Source organism: Schistocerca americana, chromosome 3 (assembly GCF_021461395.2).
Source record: "Schistocerca americana isolate TAMUIC-IGC-003095 chromosome 3, iqSchAmer2.1, whole genome shotgun sequence".
NCBI classification, from domain to species: Eukaryota; Metazoa; Arthropoda; class Insecta; order Orthoptera; family Acrididae; genus Schistocerca; species Schistocerca americana.
The window spans coordinates 863825612-863853269 of record NC_060121.1 but is presented as its reverse complement, the minus strand read 5'-3'; the positions used below and the strand labels follow the sequence as shown (position 1 = coordinate 863853269).

Below are 27658 nucleotides of genomic sequence, written 5' to 3'. Positions count from 1 at the left end.
TCTTGATGGAGGTGTCCTGGAGATGGCTAACATCCATAGGCGTTGTTTGACTCGACGTAAAGTCTCGAGGAGGAGGCTTCCCATACGGATGGAAGTGTCCCCGATGATAACGGGTCGAGATGACAGGAGACGTAGGGGTCGAATCTGCTGGGGCCCCATGCACCAATCTGCCCATTGCGGCAAGTCCAGTTGATATGACAGGAGACATGGGCGATGTGTCGGCATCCATTGGAGGAGGAGGCAAGTAGATTTGCTCTGACAGAGGATGGTCATCCGGTTCCTGCATGGGCATGTCTCCTGGTGGCGTCCGTTCTTGTGCTGGCATCGCGATGACGTTGAGAGGGCTGCATTGTGAGTATTGAGAGATGCCAAGATCCCGAGCGTCAGGTAGAGCCAAAGGTGGTGTAGTGGCATTCGAAACAGGCGTTGCTGGCACACGAAGCCGAAGCTGGTCCGAATGATGCACTGCAACACCCGTGTCCATCAGGATTTCATACAGGCGTCTGCCATGGTGTCTTAAGATGCGGCCCGGGCTCCATTTTGGCCGCCTGCCATATCCCCGTACCCAGCCGAGGTCGTCAGCGGTGAACCAGCCAACTGAAGGCACACGCGGCCGTGAGGTGGAAGGCCACAGAAGATGAAGTAGCGTGCGGGGCTGTCGGCCATGTCAGAGCTCAGCCGGGCTGTGGTTGCCCATGGGGGTGAAACGGTAAGACGCCAGAAACTGGAGAAGCACATCATCTGCAGCAGAAGAAGTCAGAAGTTTCCACATGTGAACCTTAAATGTGTGGACCAGTCGTTCAGCCTCACCGTTGGATAGTGGATGGAACGGTGGGGCCGTGACATGCATAACGCCGTGATGAGCACAAAAATCCGCAAATTTGGAAGAGGCAAATTGCAGACCATTATTAGTAACAAGAATAGAGGGAAGGCCTTCCAAAGAAAAAATGCAGGCGAGAGCACTGGTGGTTGCTGCGGTGGTAGGCGACGTGCAACGAACAATGAAAGGAAAGTTAGAGTAGGCGTCAATTACGAGGAGCCAATAAATATCTAAAAAGGGTCCCACAAAGTCAGCATGAATGCGCTCCCAGAGCTTCTCAGGAGAAGGCCACGGTGACAAAGATAACTTCGGGGCAGCAGCCTGTGACGCACAAGGGCCACAGGCAGCGACCATGTATGCGATTTCAGAGTCGATGCCAGGCCAGTACACATGACGGCGCACCAGAGATTTTGTGCGAGACACACCCCAGTGCCCCTGGTGAAGGAGGCGCAAGACCGAAGCACGCAAAAACGCAGGTACCACAACACGCGGTGAAGCATTGTCAATGGAGAGGAGGATAACACCATCCCTAGCCGTGAGGCGCTAGCGCAAAGCGTAGTAGTTGCGCAACGGATCAGAAGTCTTAGTGGATGGGCGATCTGGCCAACCCTTCTGAAGACAACGTAAAACCCGGGAGAGGGTAGGGTCAGAACCCGTAGCAGCCGCCAGCCTGTCCCCAGTGATGGGGAACCCGTCCACAACCCGCTGCTCGGCAACATCCAGGTGGAAACACAAAAGTTCGTCCCTATTGAATGCCTGATCAGGACCCATGGGAAGGTGAGACAGAGCATTAGCATTTGCATGTTGAGCCGTTGGCCGGAAATGAATCTCATAATTGAAACGAGACAAGTAAAGAGCCCAACGCTGGAGGCGGTGTGCAGCCTTGTCAGGAAGTGACATTAATGGATGAAACAAGGAAACAAGTGGTTTGTGATCCGTAACAAGATGAAATTTTGAGCCATAGAGAAAAACACCAAACTTATGAAGAGCATAAATAATGGCCAAAGCTTCTTTCTCGATTTGAGAATACTTTTGTTGGGCATCCGTGAGCGTTTTGGAGGCATAAGCAATGAATGGGTTGTTCCGAACCGTCAGAAAAACGGTGCGCAAGGACTGCACCGACCCAGTATTGAAAGGCGTTGGTGGCAAGAACAAGATGTTGGCCAGGTCGATAAGTAGCCAGGCACGGGGCCTGTTTCAGCATAGTCTTCAATTTTTGGAAAGCCGCTTCGCATGACGGGGACCAGTGAAAAGGCACGTTTTTATGCAACAGGCGATGCAACGGCTGAGCCACCGAAGCCGCAGACGGTAAAAACTTGTGATAGTATGCTATTTTCCTCAAGAAGGCCTGCAGTTCCTTAACAGATGTAGGGCGAGGAAGGGCATCGATCGCAGCAACAGTTTGCTGAAGCAGATGAATACCATCCCGAGAGAGTTGAAACCCCAAGTACGTGATAGATGCCTGAAAAAATTGTGATTTCTGAAGATTACACTTAAGACCGGCAGTCTGTAAGACATGAAAAAGTGTGCAGAGATTTTGAAGATGTTCTTCAGTGGTGGAGCCAGTGACAACAATGTCGTCCATGTAATTGATACACCGAGGGACAGGGAGAAATAATTGTTTCAAGAATCGCTGAAAGAGAGCAGGGGTGCTAGCAACCCCGAATGGCAAGCGTTGGTATTGATAGAGGCCGAAAGGCGTGTTAAGGACCAGAAAAGGCTGGGAAGCAGCGTCGAGAGGAAGTTGATGATAAGCTTCTGACAGGTCAATTTTAGAAAAATACTGGCCTCCAGCAAGTTTAGTGAACAGTTCTCCAGGACGGGGCATAGTGTAAGTGTCGATGAGGCATTGAGCATTTACAGTGGCTTTGAAATCGCCACAGAGACAAATATCACCATTTGGCTTAGCAACGAAAACGACAGGAGAGGACCACTCACTGGAAGTGACAGGAAGCAAGACCCCTGAAGTAGTGAGACGATCCAACTCCCGTTTTACCCGATCACGAAGGGCCACAGGAATGGGCCGAGCCCGAAAAAACTTAGGCCGAGCAGTGGGTTTGAGCGTGATATGAGCTTCAAAGTCGTTTGCACGGCCTAACCCAGGAGAAAAAAGGGACGAAAATGTCATCGACAAGGAATCCAGTTGAGCATAAGGAATAGCATCAGAGACAATATTGACAGAGTCATCTATGGAGAACCCAAAAACGCGAAAGGCATCAAAACCAAAAAGATTTTCTGTGTTGCTCTGGTCGACCACAAATATGGGAACAATGCGAATGCCGGATTTGTAAGATACCTCAGCATTAAACTGTCCCAAGAGAGAAATCTTCTGTTTATTGTACGTCCATAATTGCCGAGTGATAGGTGACAGGAGTGGAGAACCCAACTGAAGATACGTCTGAGAATTAATTATATTGGCAGCAGAACCGTTATCCACTTGCATGCGAACATCTCAACCAAGGATTTGGACAGTGAGGAATATCTTCCCTGAAAGGGAAGAAGTGCAATTGACAGACAACACAGAATCAGAATCAGCGTCATGTTCATGAACATCATGTATGCGGTGGGATTTGCAAACGGAAGACACATGACCTTTCTTTTTGCAACTGTGACACACAGCCCAACGTTGGGGACAATCCTTGCATGAATGTTTCGTAAAACACCGCAGACATGAAGGAAGTTGCCGTGGGTTTTGCTGCAGTTTCTTAGCGGGTTGTTTACGGCTAGGCCGAGGCTGCGCGTGGGAGCGCACTGCGGCCACGTCGGCCGGCGGGTATGCGCCGCACACGTCGTCAACAGCGCACAGAGGTTGTATTTCCCCGACATCACCCCACGCCTCTATTTGCACCCCAGTGGCGCGAGAAATTTCAAAAGACTGTGCAATGGAGAGAACTTCATCTAGAGTCAGATTCGCTAATTGAAGGGCACGTTGCTGAACCTCTTTGTCGGGCGCCGACTGGATAATAGCATCCCGGACCATGGAATCGGCATAGGATTCTTTGTGAACGTCAGTAACAAATTGACACTATCGACTGAGGCCGTGAATTTCAGCAGCCCAAGCGCGATAGGATTGATGTGGCTGTTTTTGACAACAATAAAAGGCAACACGAGAGGCTACCACATGCATTTGCTTTTGAAAATAGACAGACAGAAGTGAGCACATTTCAGCAAAGAACAAAGACGCACGATCCTTCAAAGGAGCCAATTGCGACAACAACCGATACATTTGAGGTGAAATCCAGGAAAGGAACAGAGACTTACATGGTTGTTCGTCCGTGACATGAAATGCCAAGAAGTGCTGTCGAAGATGTTTTTCATAATCAGACCAGTCTTCCGCTGTCTCGTCGTAAGGAGGAAAAGGAGGTATAGCCAACGACGAGAAACGCCCCGCATTTGACGCCGCAATGAAATCGCGAATCGCCGCTGTTAGAAGCGTTTGCTGTTCAAGGAGATTTTGCAATAGTTGCTCGACAGTAGCCATGGAACCCTGTGGGTCAACGGTGAAAAGGAAAAATCCACTACCTCGTCGCCAATTCTTATAACGTCAAGTTTAACACATATATTTCAGAACGACACAACACATATAAGTCACAGAGTAAGTTGACAAGCAAGACATGTGTACACATTAGCATTTGAACGAGCACTGAGTCCCAGTCTAGCGGCCGCTGCTTGGCTGGCCGCTTAGGTGGCGCAGCTGCTGCATGGCTGGCAGACAGTGCCGCACGTAGAGGACGCGCATAATTGCACGGCGGCACTTTGAATGCTCGGCGAGTCACAACATCCATAATGTCACAGAACCATCTCCATCCTGAACTACACATTCCATACAGCTGCTGGGTTACATACCTCACTGGGCCGTTGATGTACTTGATGCCTTGCATCATCTGAAGAGAGGCAAAATGTCAAACCATGCTACACACCTCTAGTCAGTTATTGTCCAGTTTCTGTGTTCTTTGGCCCATAAAAGCCATGCAGTTTTAAGAGCCAGTTTGAGTAATGGTCTTTTCATTCATGGTGTGGTCATTCACACATTGAAACATGCATTATTGTTCAAGCATCCATTTCTCAAGGAGTCTTCATGTTTTTGTCCAACACCTGTATATTAGCAGTGGAGGGTCATAGGACTGCATGACAACAGTTCTACAGCACTCCAGAAGTGACCAATTTGCTCATTTAAATGGATGACTAATATTTTTTTAAGTAAACTTATACAAGTAATTCCCATAACTATTGGTATAAGTGTTATCAACACTGTCATAAATTGTTGGTAGTATACTTTACAAAAGTAGGCAGTAGTGGTTACTTTTGTCTGCTAATGTATGGCTTGATTCTTTCCACGTCTCTAAAGACTCTCATTCGTGACATGATTTACAGAACGGGATTAGTGATTGAATGAATTAATAGAGAAAAAACAGAGTATAAGCAGTGTAGGTCCATAAAGAGGAATATATTGCCACTGGTGGACAAATGCTTGACAAGTCCAAGTGTCTTAGTAACTTTCTGGGGCAAAGGGGGTGGCTGTGAGGAAATAGTCTATCAAGGCAAAGTTCAGATTAATGATAGGAGTGCTTGCATCAAAAGACCCTCTCAAAGTTAAAGAGTTGAATGAAGAATTTAAAAGAAAGTGGACCAAATGAAAACAAGGTCACATCAAATATGATGAAGGATGTTGATAAGGTGTTAATGGAACTGAGATGAAAATGTTGGAGGTATTCTGGCCAATAGGAGAAGAAATCAAGATATCAGATAGCCAGATATCAAACAGGATTTGAAGACTGCAGGCACAATTGACAAAGTGATGGAGAAATTCTTCAATTAGTAGGGGGCACATGCGGAAGTGAAATAGTTGTCTCCTACTGAAAAGAATAAGTAACACCTTCATACACATCCTCAGCAGCCAGACAAGCAAGCATGTAACTAATCTGGGACAAGTCTTGCAAACATGAGATTCCAACATGTTCAAACCAGTTATCAGCTGTGAATTTACTACTACTCAAGTGCTCATTCATTGTCTTGAGAGAGGGAAATCTGCACCGACATTATCGTGGCACTGTTTGTGAAAGGTATAACCTACAGCCCTGTACAGGATATGCCTAAACAATCAAGATTATCTACAAAAGTTCTTCTTACTTCATTTTTTGAATTATCACAATATGCCAGACTAGGTAAGTGAGATAAAACAAATCAGATGATGTGAAACTGTGCCTCACATATTACCATAATATAAAGTATAAATAAATCAAAGTTGCAGGAAACATATTCTTTTGCCGAGGGAATGTCACTAAGAAGGCAATATGATTTAATTGTCTTACAGTCTGATCAAATCAAATTTAAGAATAAAATACCAGTAAAACATAAGAGTCCTCAAAAGAATAATTATATGTTAATCATACAAACCTTTATTTGACCTGTGTACATAAAATGTATGATTTCTTGAAAGGTAGGTAGTTCAATGTCATGGAGAACTATTTTTTCTTGGTGGCTTTCCATTAAACTTCCACAAAACATAGTCCTAAAATAAAAACAAAAACACTTATTGAGACTGCAGTCCTCTCCAATTTTCTTTCTCTCTCTCTCCTCCCTCCATCCTTACCTTTCCCTCTCTTCCAAATAAAATAAAGTAAAAATAGTTGTAGAAAATAACATGAGTGGGGAAAATAAAAATAAAATGAAAATAAAGTTGAGTTTAACAGCATCAACATCAGGTCAGATATTTCATTTGGAGAATGGAGGAAGGATCAACTGCTTTCTGTATACAGATCAATGCCTCTACTTGCCTTAAACGACCTATGAAAACCACAAAACATACAGCAGGTTGAGCAGATGGGAAAGTGAATCAAACTACTTCTAAATGTGAGTTCCATGTATTAACTACTCTGCTATTTTAAAATGAAATAGATAATGAAAACTTCTGGGTCAGGAAACTGGATCTGAATGGTGTTTTAAAAGCTCTAATAACATCTTATTGCTCTAAACTACCAACCGTTGATTTGCGTTGAAGTGTACTCCAACATTAATCAAAACAACGGAATAACCGGAACAAGGGCAAAATGCTGTTTTGTGCATGTGAAAAAAAATGTAAAGTGGAGAAGTAAAAGCCAATTGGTTTAAAATGAAATGTAATCTGGAAACAGCTTCCTAAATGAAATTCATGGCGCACTGAATTCGAAACAGAACGAAACAGAAATAATATTTGTAAGACCTAAAGATGCTGCATAGTAAATCTGACTGCAGAAAAATATCTTTTCAATATATTATTTTTTCCCTTATGTTAAGGACATTTGTCTTGTTAACAACAAACACAGTTACTGAATTTTAAACCTGTCTGTTGCGGTAGTGCACTTTCAGTACCTATAGAGTTCTATGAATTGTCTCTCAACAGGCTCCCTAGAATTATTTGGAAACAATGATATCTCACCTTCCAAGTTCAACACCATATGATTTCTAAACAATTCTAGAAGATGGCAAAGGAATTGAAGGCATCTTGAACTGAGGTTATATACATCAACAAAAGTAAAATGAGGGTAAGGGAATGTAACACATGAAATCAGGTGATGTTAAGGGAATTAGATTAGCAAATGAGATACTTAAAGGAGTACATGAGTTACGCTATTTGGGCAGAAAAAAAGTTCAAAGTAGAGAGGTATGAAATGTAGACTGGCAAGCTTTTGCATTTCTGAAAAAGAGGAATTCGTTAACATCCAATATGCAATGAAATATTAGAAAGTCTTTTCTAAAGGTATTTTTCTGGAGTATAGTGTTGAATGGAAGTGAGACATGGATGATAAGCAGTTCAGACCAGAAGAGAATAGAAGCTTTTGATATGTGGTGTGACAAGAGAATGGTGAAGTTTAAACAGGTAATCAGATAAGTAATGAGGAGTTACTAAGTCAAACTGAGGAAAAAATAAATTTATGGCACAAATTGACTAAAAAAAGAGATCAGTTGATAGAGTTCATCCTGAGGCATCAATCATTAATTTGTTAATGGAGAGAGAGCAGAATTTGGGGGGGGGGGGGAGGAAGGGGGGGGGGGGCAAGATTTGACTATACTAAGCAGGTAGACCACTATAGAAAGCAGCAAAAAACAAATCTTTGCACTGAAAACAACATGGGGTCTATCTATTTAAATACTACACTGATATAAAACAGTTTCTAAAGCCTGATGGCTACAGAATTATCCCATTATCAGCTTAACAGTTCATGCATCAAAGTTGCTGATAGGAATAATAAACAGAAGAATGGAAAAGAAAATTGTGGATGTGTTAGATGACGATCAGTTTAGCTTTAGGAAAGGTAATTCTGATGTTGCAGTTGATAATGGAAGCAAGACTAAAGAAAAATTAAGACACATTCGTAGGATTTGTCGACATGGAAAAAGTGTTCGACAATGTAAAATGGTGCAAGATGTTCAAAATTCTGAGAAAAATATGGGAAAGCTATAGGGAGACAGAGATAATATACCATATGTACAGGAGCCAAGAGGGAATAATAAGAGTGAACGACCAAGAATGAAGTGCACAGATTAAAAAGAGGGTAAGACAGTGATGTAGTATTTCATCCCTATTGTTCAATTTGACTGAAGAAGCAATGATGGAAATAAAAGAAATGTTCAGGAATGGGTTTAAAAATCAAGGTGAAAGAATATCAATGATTTGATTTGCTGATGACATTGCTATCCTGAGTGAAAGTGAAGAAGAATTACAGGGTCTGCTGAATGGAATAGTCAGTCTAATGAGTGCAGAATACGGACTAAGTAAATCGAAGAAAGATGAAAGTAAAGAGAAGCAGCAGAAATGAGAACAGTGAGGAACTTAACATCAGGGTTGATGGTCACAAAGTAGATGAAGTTAAAGAATTCTGCTACCTTGGCAGCAAAATAACTAATGATGGACAGAGCAAGGAGGACATCAAAAGCAGACTCGCACTGGCAAAAAGGGCATTCATGACCAAGAGAAGTCTGCTAGTATGAAACATAGGCCTCAATTTGAGGAAGAAATTTCTGAGAATGTATGTTTAGAGCACAGAATTGTATTTTAGTGAAACATAGACTGTGGAAAAACCGGAACAGAAGAGAATTGAAGCATTTCAGATGTGGTGCTACACACAAATGTTGAAAGTTAGGTGAACTGATAAGGTAAAGAATGAGGAGGTTCTGTGCAGAATTGGAGAGGAAAGGAGTATGTGGAAAACACTGACAAGGCGGAGGCACAGGATGACAGGACATCTGTTAAGACATCAGGGAGTGACTTCCATGGTAGTAGAGGTAGCTGTAGAGGGAAAAAACTGTAGAGGAAGACAGAGATTGGAATACATCCAGCAAATAATTGTAATTGAGGATGTAGGTTGCAAGTGCTACACAGAGATGAAGCGATTGGCAAAGGAGAGGAATTCATGGTGGGTGGACCACATCCAAGCAGTCAGAAGACTGATGACCAAAAAAAAAATCTCTCCAGTTGAGAATGGTTGGAGCATCATGGGCAGAGCCCTCCCACCAGCTTCGGATTTTGATTATCAAATGCACCAGCTGGACAGAATTTGGTAGAGTATCCCTCAGCAGGACATCCAACATTTCTATCACTCAGTGCCAAACCGCCAAACCGAATAACTGCTTACATAAGGATAAGAGGTGGACCAACATGTTACTGGCCTCAGGAAAACTAATACTTTAAAAATTTGTATTTGTTCCTCCATTATAATAAACAGCTGTTATTTAAATGATGTTGCTAGCTTAGTGCCCATAATGACATTTATCATGGAATAAGTTATCTGTGTGCCATAAAATAGAGGCAGTTATTTCTCATGCATTAGTGTTCTGATATTTATGTTCATTACATTGTATATTGGAGACATTACTTTATATTTTCTTGTTTACTTTACAACCAACATTATTTTATTATTACCACTGGCAGTCTATAATGAAGGACAGGGCATTCTGTAAGGTGAGATATAGGAAAAAGGAGAAAATTACTAAAACTCAAATTAACTCAAAACCAAACACACGTGTCTTGAAACTTGAACATTGAGATAGACCTACCTAGCAATCTACAATCGTAAAAACTAAATTGAGCAGGTTTTCTGGATTAATGATATTCCACATACAAATGGTAAGCAAAGGACATAGGAAGATCAGGTGGGCAACAACAAATTATTTTAAACGAAAACTGGTACTTTTTATGATAGGAAATTATGCTGATTGGGATAAGGATCAAGAGCAATGAATCTTCCAACATAAGAAGGGAATTGTAGTGATAATTACTGATAATTTAATGCTTTACCATGTTAACAGACATAAGTTTTACCTAAAATATAGAGATGAAGCTGCTAAAACAATTTTATGAGCTCTTATCTCCTCATTCTCTACAATGAGTGTGATGTCACATAACTCCTTTGAATGTTGAAATAGGGCCACATTCTGGAGAACTATGTTAGCGTGCAATTTGTCATGATGGTACAGTACATGGCCCATCTGAAAGAAATAAAATCAAAATTAGATGTTAAGCTGTATAAATATAAATAAAAATAGGCACTGGTTCGTAAAAATGTCTCTGCATGTGGCATTCACTGTATTAAGGTAATATCATGCTCATTGTCTCAGGGCAGTATCTCTCTTTCTTCTTATTTGTTGCTAAAAAATTGTTTACATGCACAACCAGGACTTTTTGTGCATCCTAAAGCATAGAATGAAGCTACTGTAAACAGATTGTGATACTTCTGTGCCTGTATATTGTTTGTCTCTTAGAATGATTCACCACAACATTTAATCAATGTTTGAGATGTGCAGGAATGAGCTAGCTACACACATCTAGAAACTAAACAGCAATGCAAGCCAATGCCTCCCCCCCCCCCCCCCCCCCTCACATGCACGCACCCACCCTGTCACTTTATGATGTGATTAAGAGCTGTAATTCTATTAACACAAGTATCATAAAACTCCGTAATTTACTCTAAAAAAATAAATAAAATATTGTGCAGGAAAGAGACACAAATAACTGGCAGAAACCTAATTAATTGACATGACAACACCTCGCTGTGAAAGCTTAGAGAATTACAAAATAAAAATAATAAATATGTTTTTAAAGTGAACTGTATGCATTCTATACAAGAAATTAGACACTGTAGGGAAGATTAGAAACAATTAGGATCTTTACCAAACAAGAAACTAATAAAATCAGTTTGGTGACACAATTATATATGTGCAGAGCAGCACTAACTGGGTCTTCTTGTATGGTTTTCCAGTGTGTTGTTCACATCACTGTACTGTGTGCCTTGTTATGTGGGGATCCACGTGAGTCTGTTTTCTGTTATTGTTGAGTGCTTCTTGAATAAAGCCATATTTGTGTTACTTGGACTGGTCTCATGTATTACACAGTTACTACACAATTGTCAACAAGTTTGGAACGGTTTCCGCATGTGCAATCTTTGTGCAACGTTTCATCAGGTCTATTCAAAGTAGACACTGTGCTACAGGCCCTCACTGATCAGCTTACTTTGGTTGTGACCACTCTGTCAGCTTCCATTAACCAACAGGGTACTGTACCACCAGTCCATGCAACCATGTTCCCTCCACTTTATGATTCAGTTGAGGATTTGGATGCTAATGAAAAAATACTCAGACAGCATTTTTTGGCTTTTGGTGTGACAGACTCGAATTTGTGCAAAGCCTTCTTCATCTCATGGATTCCACCTAAGGTATATCATTTACTGTCAGCTTGTCCCTTTACAAGAACAGGCAGTTTATTGTCCCACTACTACCGCAAACAATTGCATGTCATAGCAGCGCAAATTGAACTCTAGTGATGCCGCAAGGAACTAAACCAGTCATACAGGGCCAGGGCAGCTAAACTTCACAGCTTTAGCCGTAAGTGTGACTTCATTACTGATGCCCATAATGACTCTTATGCAGGCACTATGGTTTGCAACACAATTATCTGTTTAGCTCTGGACAAGGAAGTGCGCCAGAAGGCTTTACTCTGTGAGAATCCCTCATTGGCAGGAGTTTTGCAAATAGCACAATATTTTGAAGTTTCTCGGGCAGTGGGTGACCAAATTGAAGCATGGGGTGACTTGGCAGTAGTGTCACATGTGCCCACTAGGACAACAGATAGCTTGCACAAGGAAGTGGCAATGGTGGCGGTAACCATGAGGGACCATGCCAAGCTGACCAAGGCCAGGCCAAGCAGCCGCAACGGCCACAGTGCCAGTGTCAGTGTCAACGTTCTCTGTTTCCATCTTATCCTTTCTGTTTTGTCGAGCATGCTGTCAGTGCTGAGCTACTTGTTATGTTTGCCAGAAGAAAAGTCATATCAACTCTATGCGTCATTCACCAAAAGTCGCTCAGGATATGGGCCTGGGCGTAAACTGTGTGACTGCAATACTTGTGACTTCTTCCAAGTTGTTTCATGAGTTGAGTGTTTTTTGACAAATGATGCGGCTACAGGTAAACACAGCGGCTGCATTGAATTACTGAAATCTCAAACCTTTGTGAGTTAAGGATTGCTGCTGCTGACACCAGTCACACAGATGCTGGTCAGTTATAACAGGCAGATCATTGCACTGTTGGGACAATTTATGGGACCTGCCTCTTACAAGTCCGTGGTTTGCTCCATTACGTTTTTGGTGGTTGGTAACATCAGTGTTGAGAACTTGTTCAGGACGAACGCATTTCAGGAATTTGGATTTTCTATCACTGATGCAATTCACCTTGTGTCCAAACAGGTATCGTATTCTCACTTGGTAACACTGTATGAGGAGTTTCTGGACTGTTTTCGGAAGGTGTAGGGTGTGCGATGAATTTTTCTGCTCATATTTCTTTGATGTCCAAGGCTCAGCTTCATTTTTGTCACACGCGTCCTATTCCTCTCACTCTAAAGGACCAAATGAAAGCAGAATTGTACAGACTTCAATCTCAAAGAATGGTGTAACCTGTTATGCCAGCAAATAGTCATCTGCGGTACTTGTAGTTTGGAAACCAGGGAGGAAACTTCGCTCTGTGGTGACTTTAGTACTACTGTCAACACACAGTTGATTGTACCCTCTCCCAGAGCTAGGAGGAACAGTTGGCAAAAATATCAGGTGGCCAGTACTCTTCTAAAATTGATTTGTCTGAAGCATATCTGCAGGTTCCTGTAGACAAAGCCTCAATGAGTTCTGGTTTTGAATGTTCCTTTTGGTCTCTATAAATATTTGCGCCTTCCTTTTCGTGTGGCTAGCACCCTTTCTATTTTCCAACAATTTTTACAGCAACTGACTATGCCTGTTGCAGGTTGCATTAATGATCTGGATGATGATGTCACAGGCTCCTTCAGAGCAGATCACTTGCAAAATTTGCGCACTTTGTTTTCTGTCCTACAGTCCACAGGGTTATGGTGTAACCTCATAAAATCTCCGTTTTTTTCAATCTTCTGTTGTTTATTTGGGGTTCAAGGTCTTTTGGGATGGGATTCGCCCTCTTCTGGACCACACCTCTGCTGTTATGTCTGTGCCTCGCCTCTCGTCCACAAAGGAGCTTTAGGCCTTCCTCGGAAAGATAGCCTACTACCACAAATTCCTGCCAGGGAAGCCAATTTGGCCCACCCATTGCATGCCCTGTTACACAAGAATGTACCTTCTTGCTGGAGCATGGATTGTGAACGTGCTTTTCAAATGCTGAATTCCAAACTCATCTCGGCCCCTAATTTAGTTATGTTATCCCTGGACCAGCACACATTTTAGGCAACTGACACCTCAAAGTATGGCCTCAGCATAGCCCTACTGCACCAATATGCTGATGAATGACCTGTTGTCTTCACCTCTAAATCTCTCACTCTGGCCCAGCAGTGTTACTCTCAGGTACAAAAAGAGGCTCTTGCAATTGTCTATGTTCTCACGAAATTTCATGTTTTTTTGAATGGCTCCAAGTTTCATCTCATTACTGATGATAAACCTTTGGTTTCTTTGTTTATCCCTCACACTTCCTTGCCTGACATGGCAGCACAGGTCTTCCAGTGTTGGGTACTGTTCTTCTCTTGATACAATTACAAAATCCATTTTCGACTAACATCTAAACATGCCAATGCAGACACCTTGTCCCACCTTCCTGTGTGTCCTGATCTCAGCTTTGATCTTGACCACCTTGATAGTGAAATGCAGACTGCGGTCGAGGGTTTCTCACTTATGAGCTCACATGTAGCAGATGATGTTGCCACTGACCCAGTTCTCCATCAGGTGGTTCAGTTTGTTCAACAGGGCTGGCAAGATAAACTGCCAGGTCAGGCTTTGGACGTCCTGCACAACTATTTTTCCTTATGGTATCACCTCTCTGTTTTTTAAAGTGTTTTGCTGTTGTCTACAGAAGACCTCTCTCCCAGTGTAGTCATTATTGCCGTGTTACAGTGCAAGGTTCTACATCTTCTCCATCAAGGCCATTAGGGAGTTTTGTGCACTAAACTGTTAGCTATGAGAATGTTTTTGGCCATGGATGGCGAAATCGTCCTTCTTACTGCAGCTTGTGAGCAGTGCGCCCAACAACAGGCGCCTCCCAAGGTGTCTCTGGCCCCCAGGCCCACTCCATGCCAGCCCCGTGAATTCCTATTGGCTCTTGGTTGCGGCTACATTTTCCCTGTTTTCTAACATTCTCCGGTGTGCATCAACATCGTCTGAGGTTACAATTCATAAGCTTTTGAAAGTTTTTTTCTAGTTTCCAATAAAGGCCCCAGTTCATTTCTCATGTCTTTCAATTCTTTTGTTCCCATCACGGCATTGATCACGTTATGGCTCTGCCATTCCACTCTCAGTCACATGGTGAGGTGGATAACCAGTGCGTATGTTCAAGTCTCAAATGAAAAAGTTTGTTGTGGGTTCTGAGTTGCTCCATAGCTGGCATCCATGCAGCTCCTCCAACTTCTGTGGTCAGTGTTGCAACTACCACAGTTGGCTGCATCCGCCTGCTTCATGCTGGGATTGCCTTTGGGGTGCGATGGTTTGATTGCTGGCAAAAGTGGATTACAGCCACTGTTGTTCATTTCTGGGGACACCGCCTGTGTGATATCTTATGGCCAATGGGCTCCACTTTTATCAGTTGGGCCCCTGCTTGCCACTGGAAGATGCCGGTTGGCAAGTGCAGCCTCCATCGCCGCAGCCCAACCCACCACCCTCTGCCTAAAGCCTGTTGTCGCTTGCTGTGGAGGTGCCCCCATCCCATTGGCTGGCTCCTCCACATGCAGGGGCCTGGGGTTCCAGCTTTCCAGAGCCAGCCGCCAGTCCTGGGTCCATTGCCGCAGCCTGCTGTTCCATTCAGGTCGCCTCCACAGGCCCCCTTCCACAACTGCATCAGCTATTGTTGACAGTGGGTCCAGTCCCACCACCTCTGCAGTGGGACAAGCCTACTGATGATGACAACGTGAAGGTCATGGCACCCTCCTTTTCAATGCTGTTGTCGGGCACCATGTGGGCCTACCACCCTTGGGCCTGCTTATGTCCCCGTGCGTTCCACCCCTGTGCGCAGGTATCTATCTGGCACATCGTTCTGCGCTCTACATCAGCACCATCTGCCGCTGCTCCGCATCCGATAGATGTGTCTCTCGTTGGGTCGCCAGCATCTCCTCCGTCATCTGGCTGGCCATTTTGCATGAGTGAGAGGGGTGTTATACCCTGTGTCTAGTGTGTTGAATGTGAGTGTGCCAAGTTCATGTTTTAACTGGTCACCAATGGTATTAGTGCAGGCCAGCTGCCTGTGGGAGGTGTTCACATGGCAAGGACTCCACAGTGCTGTCTGCCGGTGAGTCACACATTTATATGTGTGGAGCAGCATTAACTGGGTCTTCTTGTATGTCCTTCCAGTGTGCCGTTCACATCAGTGTACTGTATCTTATTACATAGGGATCCGTGAGAGTCTGTTTTTTGTTATTGTTAAGTGCTTCATGAATAAAGCCATATTTGTGTTACTTGGACCAATCTCTTGTATTATATTGTTACTACAACATCCCCCTGGCAAAGATGGAGTATTAACTTTGGAATAGAAAACATAAGGTTACATTGGCAAACTGCTTCATAAGAATAGGGAACCTTAAAATATGAGAACCCATAGAAATCAGTACTTGGTCCTCTCTTGTTCTTGCCTTACATAAGTAACTTTAAAGGACTGTTCATAAACTGTAATTTTGACTGACAGCAGAAGCATACTGCTCAAGGTTCCAACACAGATTAGACGATAGCTGAATACGCCTACAAATGGTTCACCTCAAAAGGCAATCTAACAATTCATATTTCACATTTTCAAACAAGCACAAATAACCTTGTAGGAGAGATAGACATTAATAGTCATACAATAAGAGAAACATAGTGTGATATGTTAAAATAGTGTCAACACATAAATATGGTAATCAAATGGCTTAGTATGTATCAATTTTTTATCTTAAGACAACAGTGTTAGTTTATATTGCCATGTAGTATCATGTAATTACCATCTGGGTCACACAGCTAAAGTATTTACCTTCACAAAAAGTTAGGAGTATGAATATTATGTAAAATTAATAACTGCACATGTTGCACAGATCTTGAGCCAAACCTATTTTTTATTTTTATTTTACAGGTCTAGTTCCACAGGGCCAAACTGAGAAGCAAATTTTCATGGTCATGGAATGTGCCAGTACATGAAACTACAACACAAAAGTAATAACAGATAACATAAAATGTTTATGAATCCTAAAAAGACATCAAGCTATAAGTTTTTGTAAATGCAATCAACAATATAACTCTTGAATCAGCTTAATTTTTCAAGGAATTCCTCGACAGAATAGGAGTAGTGACCCCTGAGAAAGCTCTTCAGTTTAGATTTGAAAGTGCATCGATTATTGCTAAAATTTCTGCATTCTTGTGGTTGTTGTTGTTGTGGTCTTCAGTCCTGAGACTGGTTTGATGCAGCTCTCCATGCTACTCTATCCTGTGCAAGTTTCTTCATCTCCCAGTACTTACTGCAACCTACATCCTTCTGAATCTGCTTAGTGTATTCATCTCTTGGTCTCCCTCTGCGATTTTTACCCTCCACACTGCCCTCCAATGCTAAATTTGTGATTCCTTGATGCCTCGAAACATGTCCTACCAAACGATCCCTTCTTCTAGTCAAGTTGTGCCAAAAACTTCTCTTCTCCCCAATCCTATTCAATACCTCCTCATTAGTCAGGTGATCTACCCACATTATCTTCAGCATTCTTCTGTAGCACCACATTTCGAAAGCTTCTATTCTCTTCTTGTCCAAAATAGTGATCGTCCATGTTTCACTTCCATACATGGCTACACTCCATACAAATACTTTCAGAAACGACTTCCTGACACTTAAATCTATACTCGATGTTAAAAAATTTTTCTTCTTCAGAAACGATTTCCTTGCCATTGCCAGTCTACATTTTATATGCTCTCTACTTCGACCATCATCAGTTATTTTACTCCCTAAATAGCAAAACTCCTTTACTACTTTAAGTGTCTCATTTCCTAATCTAATTCCCTCAGCATCACCCGATTTAATTTGACTACATTCCATTATCCTCGTTTTGCTTTTGTTGATGTTCATCTTATATCCTCCTTTCAAGACACTGTCCATTCCGTTCAACAGCTCTTCCAAGTCCTTTGCTGTCTCTGACAGAATTACAATGTCATCGGTGAACCTCAAAGTTTTTACTTCTTCTCCATTAATTTTAATACCTACTCCGAATTTTTCTTTTGTTTCCTTTACTGCTTGCTCAATATACAGATTGAATAACATCGGGGAGAGGCTACAACCCTGTCTCACTCCTTTCCCAACCACTGCTTCCCTTTCATGCCCCTCGACTCTTATAACTGCCATCTGGTTTCTGTACAAATTGTAAATAGCCTTTCGCTCCCTGTATTTTACCCCTGCCACCTTCAGAATTTGAAAGAGAGTATTCCAGTTAACATTGTCAAAAGCTTTCTCTAAGTCTACAAATGCTAGAAACATAGGTTTCCCTTTTCTTAATCTTTCTTCTAAAATAAGTCGTAAGGTTAGTATTGCCTCACATGTTCCAACATTTCCACAGAATCCAAACTGACCTTCCCCGAGGTCGGCTTCTACCAGTTTTTCCATTCGTCTGTAAAGAATTCGCATTAGTATTTTGCAGCTGTGACTTATTAAACTGATAGTTCTGTAATTTTCACATCTGTCAACACCAGCTTTCTTTGGAATTGGAATTATTATATTCTTCTTGAAGTCTGAGGGTATTTCGCCTGTCTCATGCATCTTACTCACCAGATGGTAGAGTTTTGTCATGACTGGCTCTCCCAAGGCCATCAGTAGTTCTAATGGAATGTTGTCTACTCATGGTGCCTTGTTTTGACTCAGGTCTTTCAGTGCTCTGTCAAACTCTTCACGCAGTATCTTATCTCCCATTTCGTCTTCATCTACATCCTCTTCCATTTCCATAATATTGTCCTCAAGCACATTGCCCTTGTATAAACCCTCTATATACTCCTTCCACCTTTCTGCCTTCCCTTCTTTGCTTAGAACTGGGTTGCCATCTGAGCTCTTGATATTCATACAAGTGGTTCTCTTCTCTCCAAAGGTCTCTTTAATTTTCCTGTAGGCAGTATCTATCTTACCCCTAGTGAGATAAGCCTCTACAGCCTTACATTTGTCCTCTAGCCATCCCTGCTTAGCCATTTTGCACTTCCTGTCGATCTCATTTTTGAGACGTTTGTATTTGTTTTTGCTTGCTTCATTTACTGCATTTTTATATTTTCTCCTTTCATCAATTAAATTCAATATTTCTTCTGTTACCCAAGGATTTCTATTAGCCCTCGTCTTTTTACCTACTTGATCGTCTGCTGCCTTCACTACTTCATCCCTCAGAGCTACCCATTCTTCTTCTACTGTATTTCTTTCCCCCATTCCTGTCAATTGTTCCCTTATGCTCTCCCTGAAACTCTCTACAACCTCTGGTACTTTCAGTTTATCCAGGTCCCATCTCCTTAAATTCCCATCTTTTTGCAATTTCTTCAATTTCAATCTGCAGTTCACAACCAATAGATTGTGGTCAGAATCCACATCTGCCCCTGGAAATGTTTTACAATTTAAAACCTGGTTCCTAAATCTCTGTCTTACCATTATATAATCTATCTGATACCTTTTAGTATCTCCAGGATTCTTCCAGGTATACAACCTTCTTTTATGATTCTTGAACCAAGTGTTAGTTATGATTAAGTTATGCTCTGTTCAAAATTCTACAAGGCGGCTTCCTCTTTCATTTCTTCCCCCGAATCCATATTCCCCTACTATGTTTCCTTCTCTCCCTTTTCCTACTGACGAATTCCAGTCACCCATGACCATTAAATTTACGTCTCCCTTCACTACCTGAATAATGTCTTTTATCTCGTCATACATTTCATCTATTTCTTCATCATCTGCAGAGCTAGTTGGCATATAAACGTGTACTACTGTAGTGGGTGTGGGCTTCGTGTCTATCTTGGCCACAATAATGCGTTCACTATGCTGTTTGTAGTAGCTAACTCGGACTCCTATTTTTTATTCATTATTAAACCAACTCCTGCATTACCCCTATTTGATTTTGTATTTATAACCCTGTATTCACCTGACCAAAAGTCTTGTTCCTCCTGCCACCGAACTTCACTAATTCCCACTATATCTAACTTTAACCTATCCATTTCCCTTTTTAAATTTTCTAACCTACCTGCCCGATTAAGGGATCTGACATTCCACACTCCGATCCGTAGAACACCAGTTTTCTTTCTCCTGATAACGACGTCCTCCTGAGTAGCCCCGCATGGAGATCCGAATGGGGGACTATTTTACCTCCGGAATATTTTACCCAAGAGGACGCCATCATCATTTAATCATACAGTAAAGCTGCATGTCCTCGGGAAAAATTACGGCTGTAGTTTCCCCTTGCTTTCAGCCGTTCGCAGTACCAGCACAGCAAGGCCGTTTTGGTTAATGTTACAAGCCCAGATCAGTCAATCATCCAGACTGTTGCCCCTGCAACTACTGAAAAGGCTGCTGCCCCTCTTCAGGAACCACATGTTTGTCTGGCCTCTCAACAGATACCCCCCCCCCCCCCCCCGTTGTGGTTGCACCTACGGTACGGCCATCTGTATCGCTGAGGCACGCAAGCCTCCCCACCAACAGCAAGGTCCATGGTTCATGGGGGGGATTAGCTTATTGAAAATGGATGCAGCAGAATACTGCAGACCTTTCTGCACAAGAGTCAAGGAAGCGTGATCCAAATGCAGATTGAATTTCTGCCTCATATTAACTGAGTGAAAGCTGCTAATTCTTGGGAATAAGCTGACTTTTTTAAGAAGAAACAACACATATACTGAGAGGCCAGTGTAAGAATACCCAGACTAATGAACAGGGGTCTACAAGAAGTTCATGAACTTACACCACTTACTGCTTGAACTACCTAATTCTGAGCCAAAAATACCCTGTGAGAATGGGAAGAGTCACACCAAAATATAATACCACACATCATAAGTGAATGAAAATAATGAAAGTAAACTACTTTTCAGGTCAAACTATCACTTACTCCAGATACTGTTCTAACAGTAAAAATGAAACATATGACTCTATGTTACATACCCTATCATCCACACTGGAGTTTTTATGGAAGATTTTTTGAATTTTTAGGATTCATTTTACTTCTAATGAGATTATTTACCATAAAACTGTAACACTATCAGGAGAATGATTTGCTGGCCAAATCTTACTGTCTCCAGGAAGTGAAATTTCAAGCACTCCCAACAGAAATACTTCAAAGAAGTAAAAACTTTACCTAGCTTTTCGAACTTCCATGTACTTTCCTTAGGAATGAAAGGGGAGGTTAGAAGGGAAGAGCAGTCACTCAGACTTTAGGTTGTGAGAGGCCCTCATGTACTAAGAACAAGGGGAGACAAAAATAATGAGAGAAGGATAGAAGGTAGTAGGAAACTGACAGATGGATTAAGATGTATTATTCTTTCTCACTGATGAAATCCCCTTCAATTTTCTCAGTTTCTTTTTGATACAATTATAAATGTATGAGGACGTTTGTAATCTTTTTCCATGATGAGAAACAGTTTTGTGTACATCATTTATGCAATGTATTAACAGTCTGGGTGTCATAGTGCAGTACAGCAAAGTAAGCTGAGTGAAAGGAGGGCCATGATGGCCACACTCCAAGGTAAATGTTTAACACACTGGAGCCTTTTTCCAGGACATACAGGTCGAGAGATATTGGCTGGATGGATAGTTACTGCTTACTTTCTTCACCAGGAGAAGGACAAGACCACCTTCTGTTCGAAAACAGTACTGTCAATTTAGTCAAACTGCCACATTTATTTACTTTATGTGTCCAGGATTTGAAATTATTACAATTTTGTTAGAGCATTCATAACATAGAGAGATTAACTACATGAAAAGTATCAATTTCAGAGATAATTCAGTAAAATAAAGACAGAAACCAATAACAATAAAAATACAACAGTTCATATGCACAACAAGAATTTATAAAATACAGATAGGAAGATAGAGAAAAACAAACTAATAGCAAGATAATTCTCCTCATATTCCATGGAGAGCCCAGTCAGCAGTTTTGACTGTTGTTTTGTTATGTTATGTGATCAAAAGTATCTGGACATCCCCAAAACCATATGTTTTTCATATTAGGTGCATTGTGCTGCCACCTACTGCCAGGTCCTCCATATCAGCAATTTCAGTAGTCACTAGACATAGTGAGAGAGCAGAATGCGGCACTCTGCGGATCTCACAGACTTTGAACGTGGTCAGGCGATTGGGTGTCACTTGTGTCACATCTGTACGCGAGATTTCCACTCTCCTAAACATTTATGCAATGTTCCTGTTGCGATGTTTCTGATGTGATAGTGAAGTGGAAATGTGAAGGGACACACACAGCACAGTAGTGTACAGGTCAACCTCTTCTGTTGAATGGCAGAGTCAGCCGACAGTTGAAGAGCATCGTAATGTTTAATAGGCAGACATCTACACAGACCATCACACAGGAATTCCAAACTGCATCACGATCCATTGAAAGTACTATGACAGTTAGGCGGGAGGTGAGAAAACTTGGATTTCATGGTCGAGCGGCTGCTCATAAGCCACACATCACGCCGGTAAATGCCAAATGACGCCTGACTTGGTGTATGAAGCATAACCATTGGATGACTGAACAGTGGAAAAATGTTGTGTGGAGTGATGAATCATGGTACACAATGTGGCGATCCAATGGCAGGGTGTGGGTATGGCGAATGCCCGATGAACATCATCTGCCAGCATGTGTAGTGTCAACAGTAAAATTTGGAGGTGGTGATGAGAGCAATTTGTGGATGGTGACTGCATCTTTCAACATGATCTAGCAGCTGTTCATAATGCAAGGCCTGTGTCGGAGTGATTACATGACAATAACATCCCTGTAATGGACTGGCCTGCACAGATTCCTGGCCTGAATCCTATAGAACACCTTTCGGATGTTTTGGAACACTGACTTCATGCTAGGCTTCACTGACCGACATCGATACCTCTCCTCAGTGCAGCACTCTGTGAAGAATGGGCTGCCATTCCCCAAGAAACCTTCCAGCACCTGATTGAACATATGCCTGTGAGAGTGGAAGCTGCAATCAAGGCTAATGGTGGACCAACACCATTACCGATGGAGGGTGCAACGAACTTGCAAGTCATTTTCACCCAGGCGTCCGGATACTTTTGATCACATAGTGTAGCTGCAGCAAGATCACCAATAGAACATGAATCTGGCCATTTCCTGCAGACTATCAAATGTTGTTGGTCCTGCATGTCACCACATCGGCAAATTACATCACAACCACTGGTGCTCCATTTCCTGAAGTTGACTTTGCACCATGAACCTCAGTTCTGAGCCTGTTCGGATCTTTCATGTCCCATATGGCAGCTGTGAGCCTCTGGCTGGTTCTTATCAGACATTCGCTTGGTTGCCTCAGGAAAAGAATCTCACCAAAGTTCCCTTCAGTGGGTTCCAGGGGATGAGGTAAGTGCTGTAGTTTTCTGCATGAAGCTCTTTCTTGATCTGAGTGTTGGTCATTGAGACATGTCTGGGAACAGTTTGCTGCTGTTTCTTCTTCTCCACTTTTGCAGTAGCTTTCCTCTGAACTCCTGGTGGTGCTACACCCATAGTTTGGTACAGTTTACTGACAGGAATTTGTCATAGACAGCCTGTCACAATATGTTCAGTCTCAAGTAAAGCTGTGTCAATTTGGCGAAGAGTTCTCGAGCTTCCAGCCGGGTGGAAGCCCGAGAACTCTTCACTAGCTGTATACGCCGGGAAAGCATACATTCACATCTGTGTCAATTTGTCTGGCATGTACAGACTTCGCCAGCCTGGAGCGCAATATTCCACTGTGGAGAATCATAGAGCCTGGGCAGTTGTTGAAAGCACTTTTGGTTGAGCATCCCAGGTGATTCCTGTATGGTTATGGATGATGTTCCATTCAGATACTTTGAGCTCCACTTCTTCATAGCATGCTCCGAATATAAGGGACTGGTCCATCTTCACTCCAAGGAATTTGGGAGAGTCGCAAGTCAGTAGTTGTTCTCCTCTCCAAGTGATGTTCACTTAATTTTCTTTTAGCTTCCCTATTTTATAAACAGAATGCACAAACTTGTATCTTTCCATGATTTAGCTTCAGATGGTTAGCATCACAATACTAGCCCAAAGGTTTTGCCCTGGGCAGTAATTGCTGTATTGTCAGCATAAATAAATGCTCTAGTTCCAAGGCTGATTGGTTGGTCGTTAGTGTAGATATCCTACAACAGCAGAGACAAGACACTTCCCAGAGATAGACCACTTTTCTGAATTCTCCATAGATTTTTATTATTTTGCAATGTGACAAAGCATCTCCAATTTTGCAGCAAGCATTGGGTGAACTGTGTTAAGCAATAGTCCTTTGTGACTGAATACACTTTTCTAACAACTTTTTATGGTTGACTGTATCATAAGCTGCTGTGAGGTCAATAAATGTCATCTCTGTGACTTGACCTCTTTCATAACCATTAAGGATCTGCCCACAACAAGACTTTCCTCAGTGAAAGCCTGACTTCTCTTCTATGAGGCTTCTGTCAACATGCTCTGATATCCCATTTAGAATCAGCCTTTTCAGTCTAGAGATGTAAAACTGGACTAAAGTTTTTGGTTCTATTGGCTTTCTCCCATGCTTTATAAGTGCTAATACTTTGGCTCTGCACCAAATCTCGGGTATTCACAGTTTTGAAACACAGGTGTTCATAAAATTTAACACCCACTATTCTGCAACAGGTCCAAACATTTTAATTTGTTCTGTTCCTAGTTCGAATAGTCCTGCAGCTTTATTGTTCTTCATAGACTTGAATACTATAACCAATTTGTTTAAAGAGAAAGTAGTACCAAGGTAATCTTTCTCATCAGCATATCTTAGGGAGTTTGGAGTTTTCAGATCTTCCTTTTATCTTACCATTCAGAAGCAACTGATGGGCTTTTTGGTCAGGAGTTATCTTCAAGATATCACAAGTGGCTGGGTCATTGTTAAGGGTCTTCAATAATTTCCATGCTTTCCAGCTGTTCTGTTTCATATCTAGATTTGATATTACATCACCAACTTTTGTTTTACTTCTGGAAGTTGATATGGTATGCAGGAGGACTCGACCTGTTTGGATTTTTTTGTCAGAAAATGGGTCATTGTAAAATAGTTGTTCATATCTCTCAAACTGTGAGAGATGACTCGAACAGATTTAACAAATCCGCCATATGTCTTCAGAGATGGGTTGAGTTAATGACTTCTATGTCACGTTCTTGTGTGAATTTCTCCCATTGTGTTTCATTACAGTTAAATTATCTTTTGAGATGGACAACCTCTGGTTTCACAACTGCTTCAACAGAACAAATAATAGGTCAATGCTGTGTTCATGGGATTGGCTAACCAACATTATACTTTACTTGCTGGCAAGATGTTCACTGACAAAAAATTTATCTGTATTATATCCCAGATCTGGCGCTGTTGAAGGATAGTGGCATCTTTGGGTCATGGAATAACAGCAATACCATCTATTCAATCCAGTCTTCCTATTTTCCTCCATTTTTATTGGTTTCTCTGTAGCCCTATGATGTACAGTGCCAGTTAAAGTCATCAATTACTAGTTCAGTTGACTATGAGTGGAAGTTAGATTGTTTCTTGAAGCTGAAGTTAGTTTTAGGTGTTTTATATACAGATCTCAATACACATGACTGGATATCAATCATCAGGACCTCTATGTCATTATCTTACGTAACCTGATGTTTAGGCCACGATGTGCTATCACTGCACTAACATACACTGTATTTGGTCTTTCAGCGATGAGATTCATTCCATTTATTTTTGGTCTTCAATCATTTGGACATCTGTAGGTCTCTTGTATTAAGAGAAAATCACAGGCTGTTTGTTTACATATGTTTAACAATAAAACTTCTTGATCAGATGAAATCATTCAATATTAACTGCTGTACAATCTAGTTGTAAAACAAAATATTGCTTGAACAATAAAAATTTGCCTGAACTAGAACTATATTCTAAATACATCAATAGCTGTATTAAATTACACAAGAGGAACTGTGGACTCAATAAAGCCTCAAGGAAATTGTATATGGAACCATAGAAAGAAGACAGAAGGTGAAAGTTGAGTGAACAGGTCACCCATGTGATGATGCCCTATTAAATTGTTGCTGTCCAGAGCTGCACCTTAATCTGAGGTGAAAACTACATATGAGGTCTGTTCAGAAAATTCCAGGACTTTGTCCACAAAATTTTTCTATGTTTACCTTTTACTTATTGTGCATGGTCGCCTTTGAAATACACTCCTCCTCAATTGATACACTGCTACCAAAGCTGTTTTCACTTCCAGAAGCAGTCTTGGTACACCTCTTTCTGGATCGTGCATAGTGCCACCTGCTAATTTTCTTTTACCTCATCTGTTGTTGCAAATCTTCATCCTTTCAATCAAGTTTTCAACTGCGGAAATAATAATAAAAAAAAAAAGTCTGCGGGGGCCAGGTCTGGAGAGTACAGAGGATGGGGCAGCACAGTGATTTAATTTTTTGTGCAATAGTCATGCACCAAGAGGGATGAATGTGCAGATGCATTATGGTGATGCAAGAGCCATGAAGTGTCTTGCCTCATTCCAGGCCATTTCCTTCCCACATTTTCTCACAGAGAGGGTACCTCAGTCTCAACATCATAGCCTTACACCCACATCTCATGACCAGTTATGATTCCCTTAAGGAACATCTTGTTCTCATTTGTGCAATCCACAAAATCTTCACAGATTGTGAGGCGAAAGTCTTTCTAGTCTTGACTCATGGGCCGTAGGATGATGAACTTGGTGCCAACATGATGCATTTCAAGCTGCTGTGTCAGGATTTAATTACATGATCCAATTGAAATGTAACATTCTTCTGCAATCTCTCGGACAGTCAGTCTTCGATTGGCATGCACAATTCTGTTGACATTCCTAACATGAGTATCATCAGCATACATTGAAGAACATCCTGAATGAGGGTGAATTTTAACTTCTGTCAGGCAATTTTTAAACTGTGCGAACCATTCATAACACCAAGTATGGCTTAAACACTCATCACCGTAGGCTTCCTGCATCATTTAGTGTGTCTCTGTAAAAGTTTCCTTGAGTTTGATGCAGACACATTGCTCCTCTAACTCTGCCATCTTGAAATTCGCTAACTGTGTGACACAACATTCTACTCAACACAGCATTGAACAATAAGTAGCAGACATACAACGACATTTCTGGTAGTTAAAAATTAAACACAGGCATGTGCAGGGATGCCAGCCACATTCTACTCCAGCACATCTTTGGTGAGAAATTATGAATGTTCCAGAATTTTTTGAACAGACCTCATACAACTGAAGTGTATCACAGCTTCAGCCTTCAGTTCTAAAGTGTGATTTTTTTCAATGTGTGTTAGTTGCATGTTATGCTTTCCCTAGTATCTCAGTACATCAGTGGATGGGGTGGGTCCCAAAATTTTTATGTAATTTGGTGGTCTTTAACGACTTTTTCTTTATTTTCATTTTCATGCAAATCTGCACAGCAGCAACTTAATTAGAGACAAAATTTATGTGCAAATGAATGCAAGTGAATGGACTCTTTCTTGTTCTGACTCATACCAGCAGGAGACTCTTCTGAATAATCTTTTTACCGGTAGTTAACAGTTCATAGTCCACTGGAACAGTTTTTGGTCATACCCTATAAAAAGGTCAGTGTGTGAAGCACACAACTTTCACCACCATAGCTTGCCAAAAGATCTTGGTAAGAATTTGAGAACATTCTGGTCCTACGTAAAATCACTAAGTGGGTCAAAGGTTTCTATCCAGTCCCTCGTCAACCAGTCTGGTGAGGCAATAGACGTTAGTAAAGGGAAAGCTGAAGTTTTGAATTTCACATTTAAGAAAATATTCACCCAATACAGTCATATAGAACTACTGTCACACAGACTCCCATATGGAGGACGTAGTAATAGGCATCCCTGGTGTAGAGAAGGAACTGAAAGAGTTGAAAACAAATAAGTCGTCAGGTCCAGATGGAATCCCAATTCAGTTTTACAATGAGCACTCTATGGCATTGGCCCCTTTACAAAGCTTGCGTTTATCACGACACTCTTGCACAGTGCAAAGTCTCAAGTGATTGGAAAAAAGTGTAGGTGACTCCAGTACATAAGAAGTATAAAAATATATTTACCATTGGTTTGCTACAGAATTCTTCAGCACACTCTAAGTTCGAGTATAAGAAATCTCCTTGAGACAGAAAAGCTTCTGTCTTCAAATCAGGACAGATTTA

At 41.8% G+C, this 27658-nt stretch overlaps 1 protein-coding gene across 4 annotated transcripts in view; it reads right to left on the bottom strand.

The window, feature by feature from the left end:
• LOC124605352 (kelch-like protein 28) overlaps positions 1 to 27658 on the bottom strand; it is a 145238-nt gene that overhangs the window by 78170 nt on the left and 39410 nt on the right. For all 4 annotated transcript variants that reach the window (XM_047136976.1, XM_047136977.1, XM_047136974.1 and 1 more), the window contains exons 2-3: positions 10122 to 10288; positions 6218 to 6332 (exon numbers count right to left, since the gene is read on the bottom strand). In XM_047136976.1, the coding sequence (XP_046992932.1) occupies positions 6218 to 6332; positions 10122 to 10288 (282 nt within the window). The remainder of the gene's footprint in view (positions 1 to 6217; positions 6333 to 10121; positions 10289 to 27658) is intronic.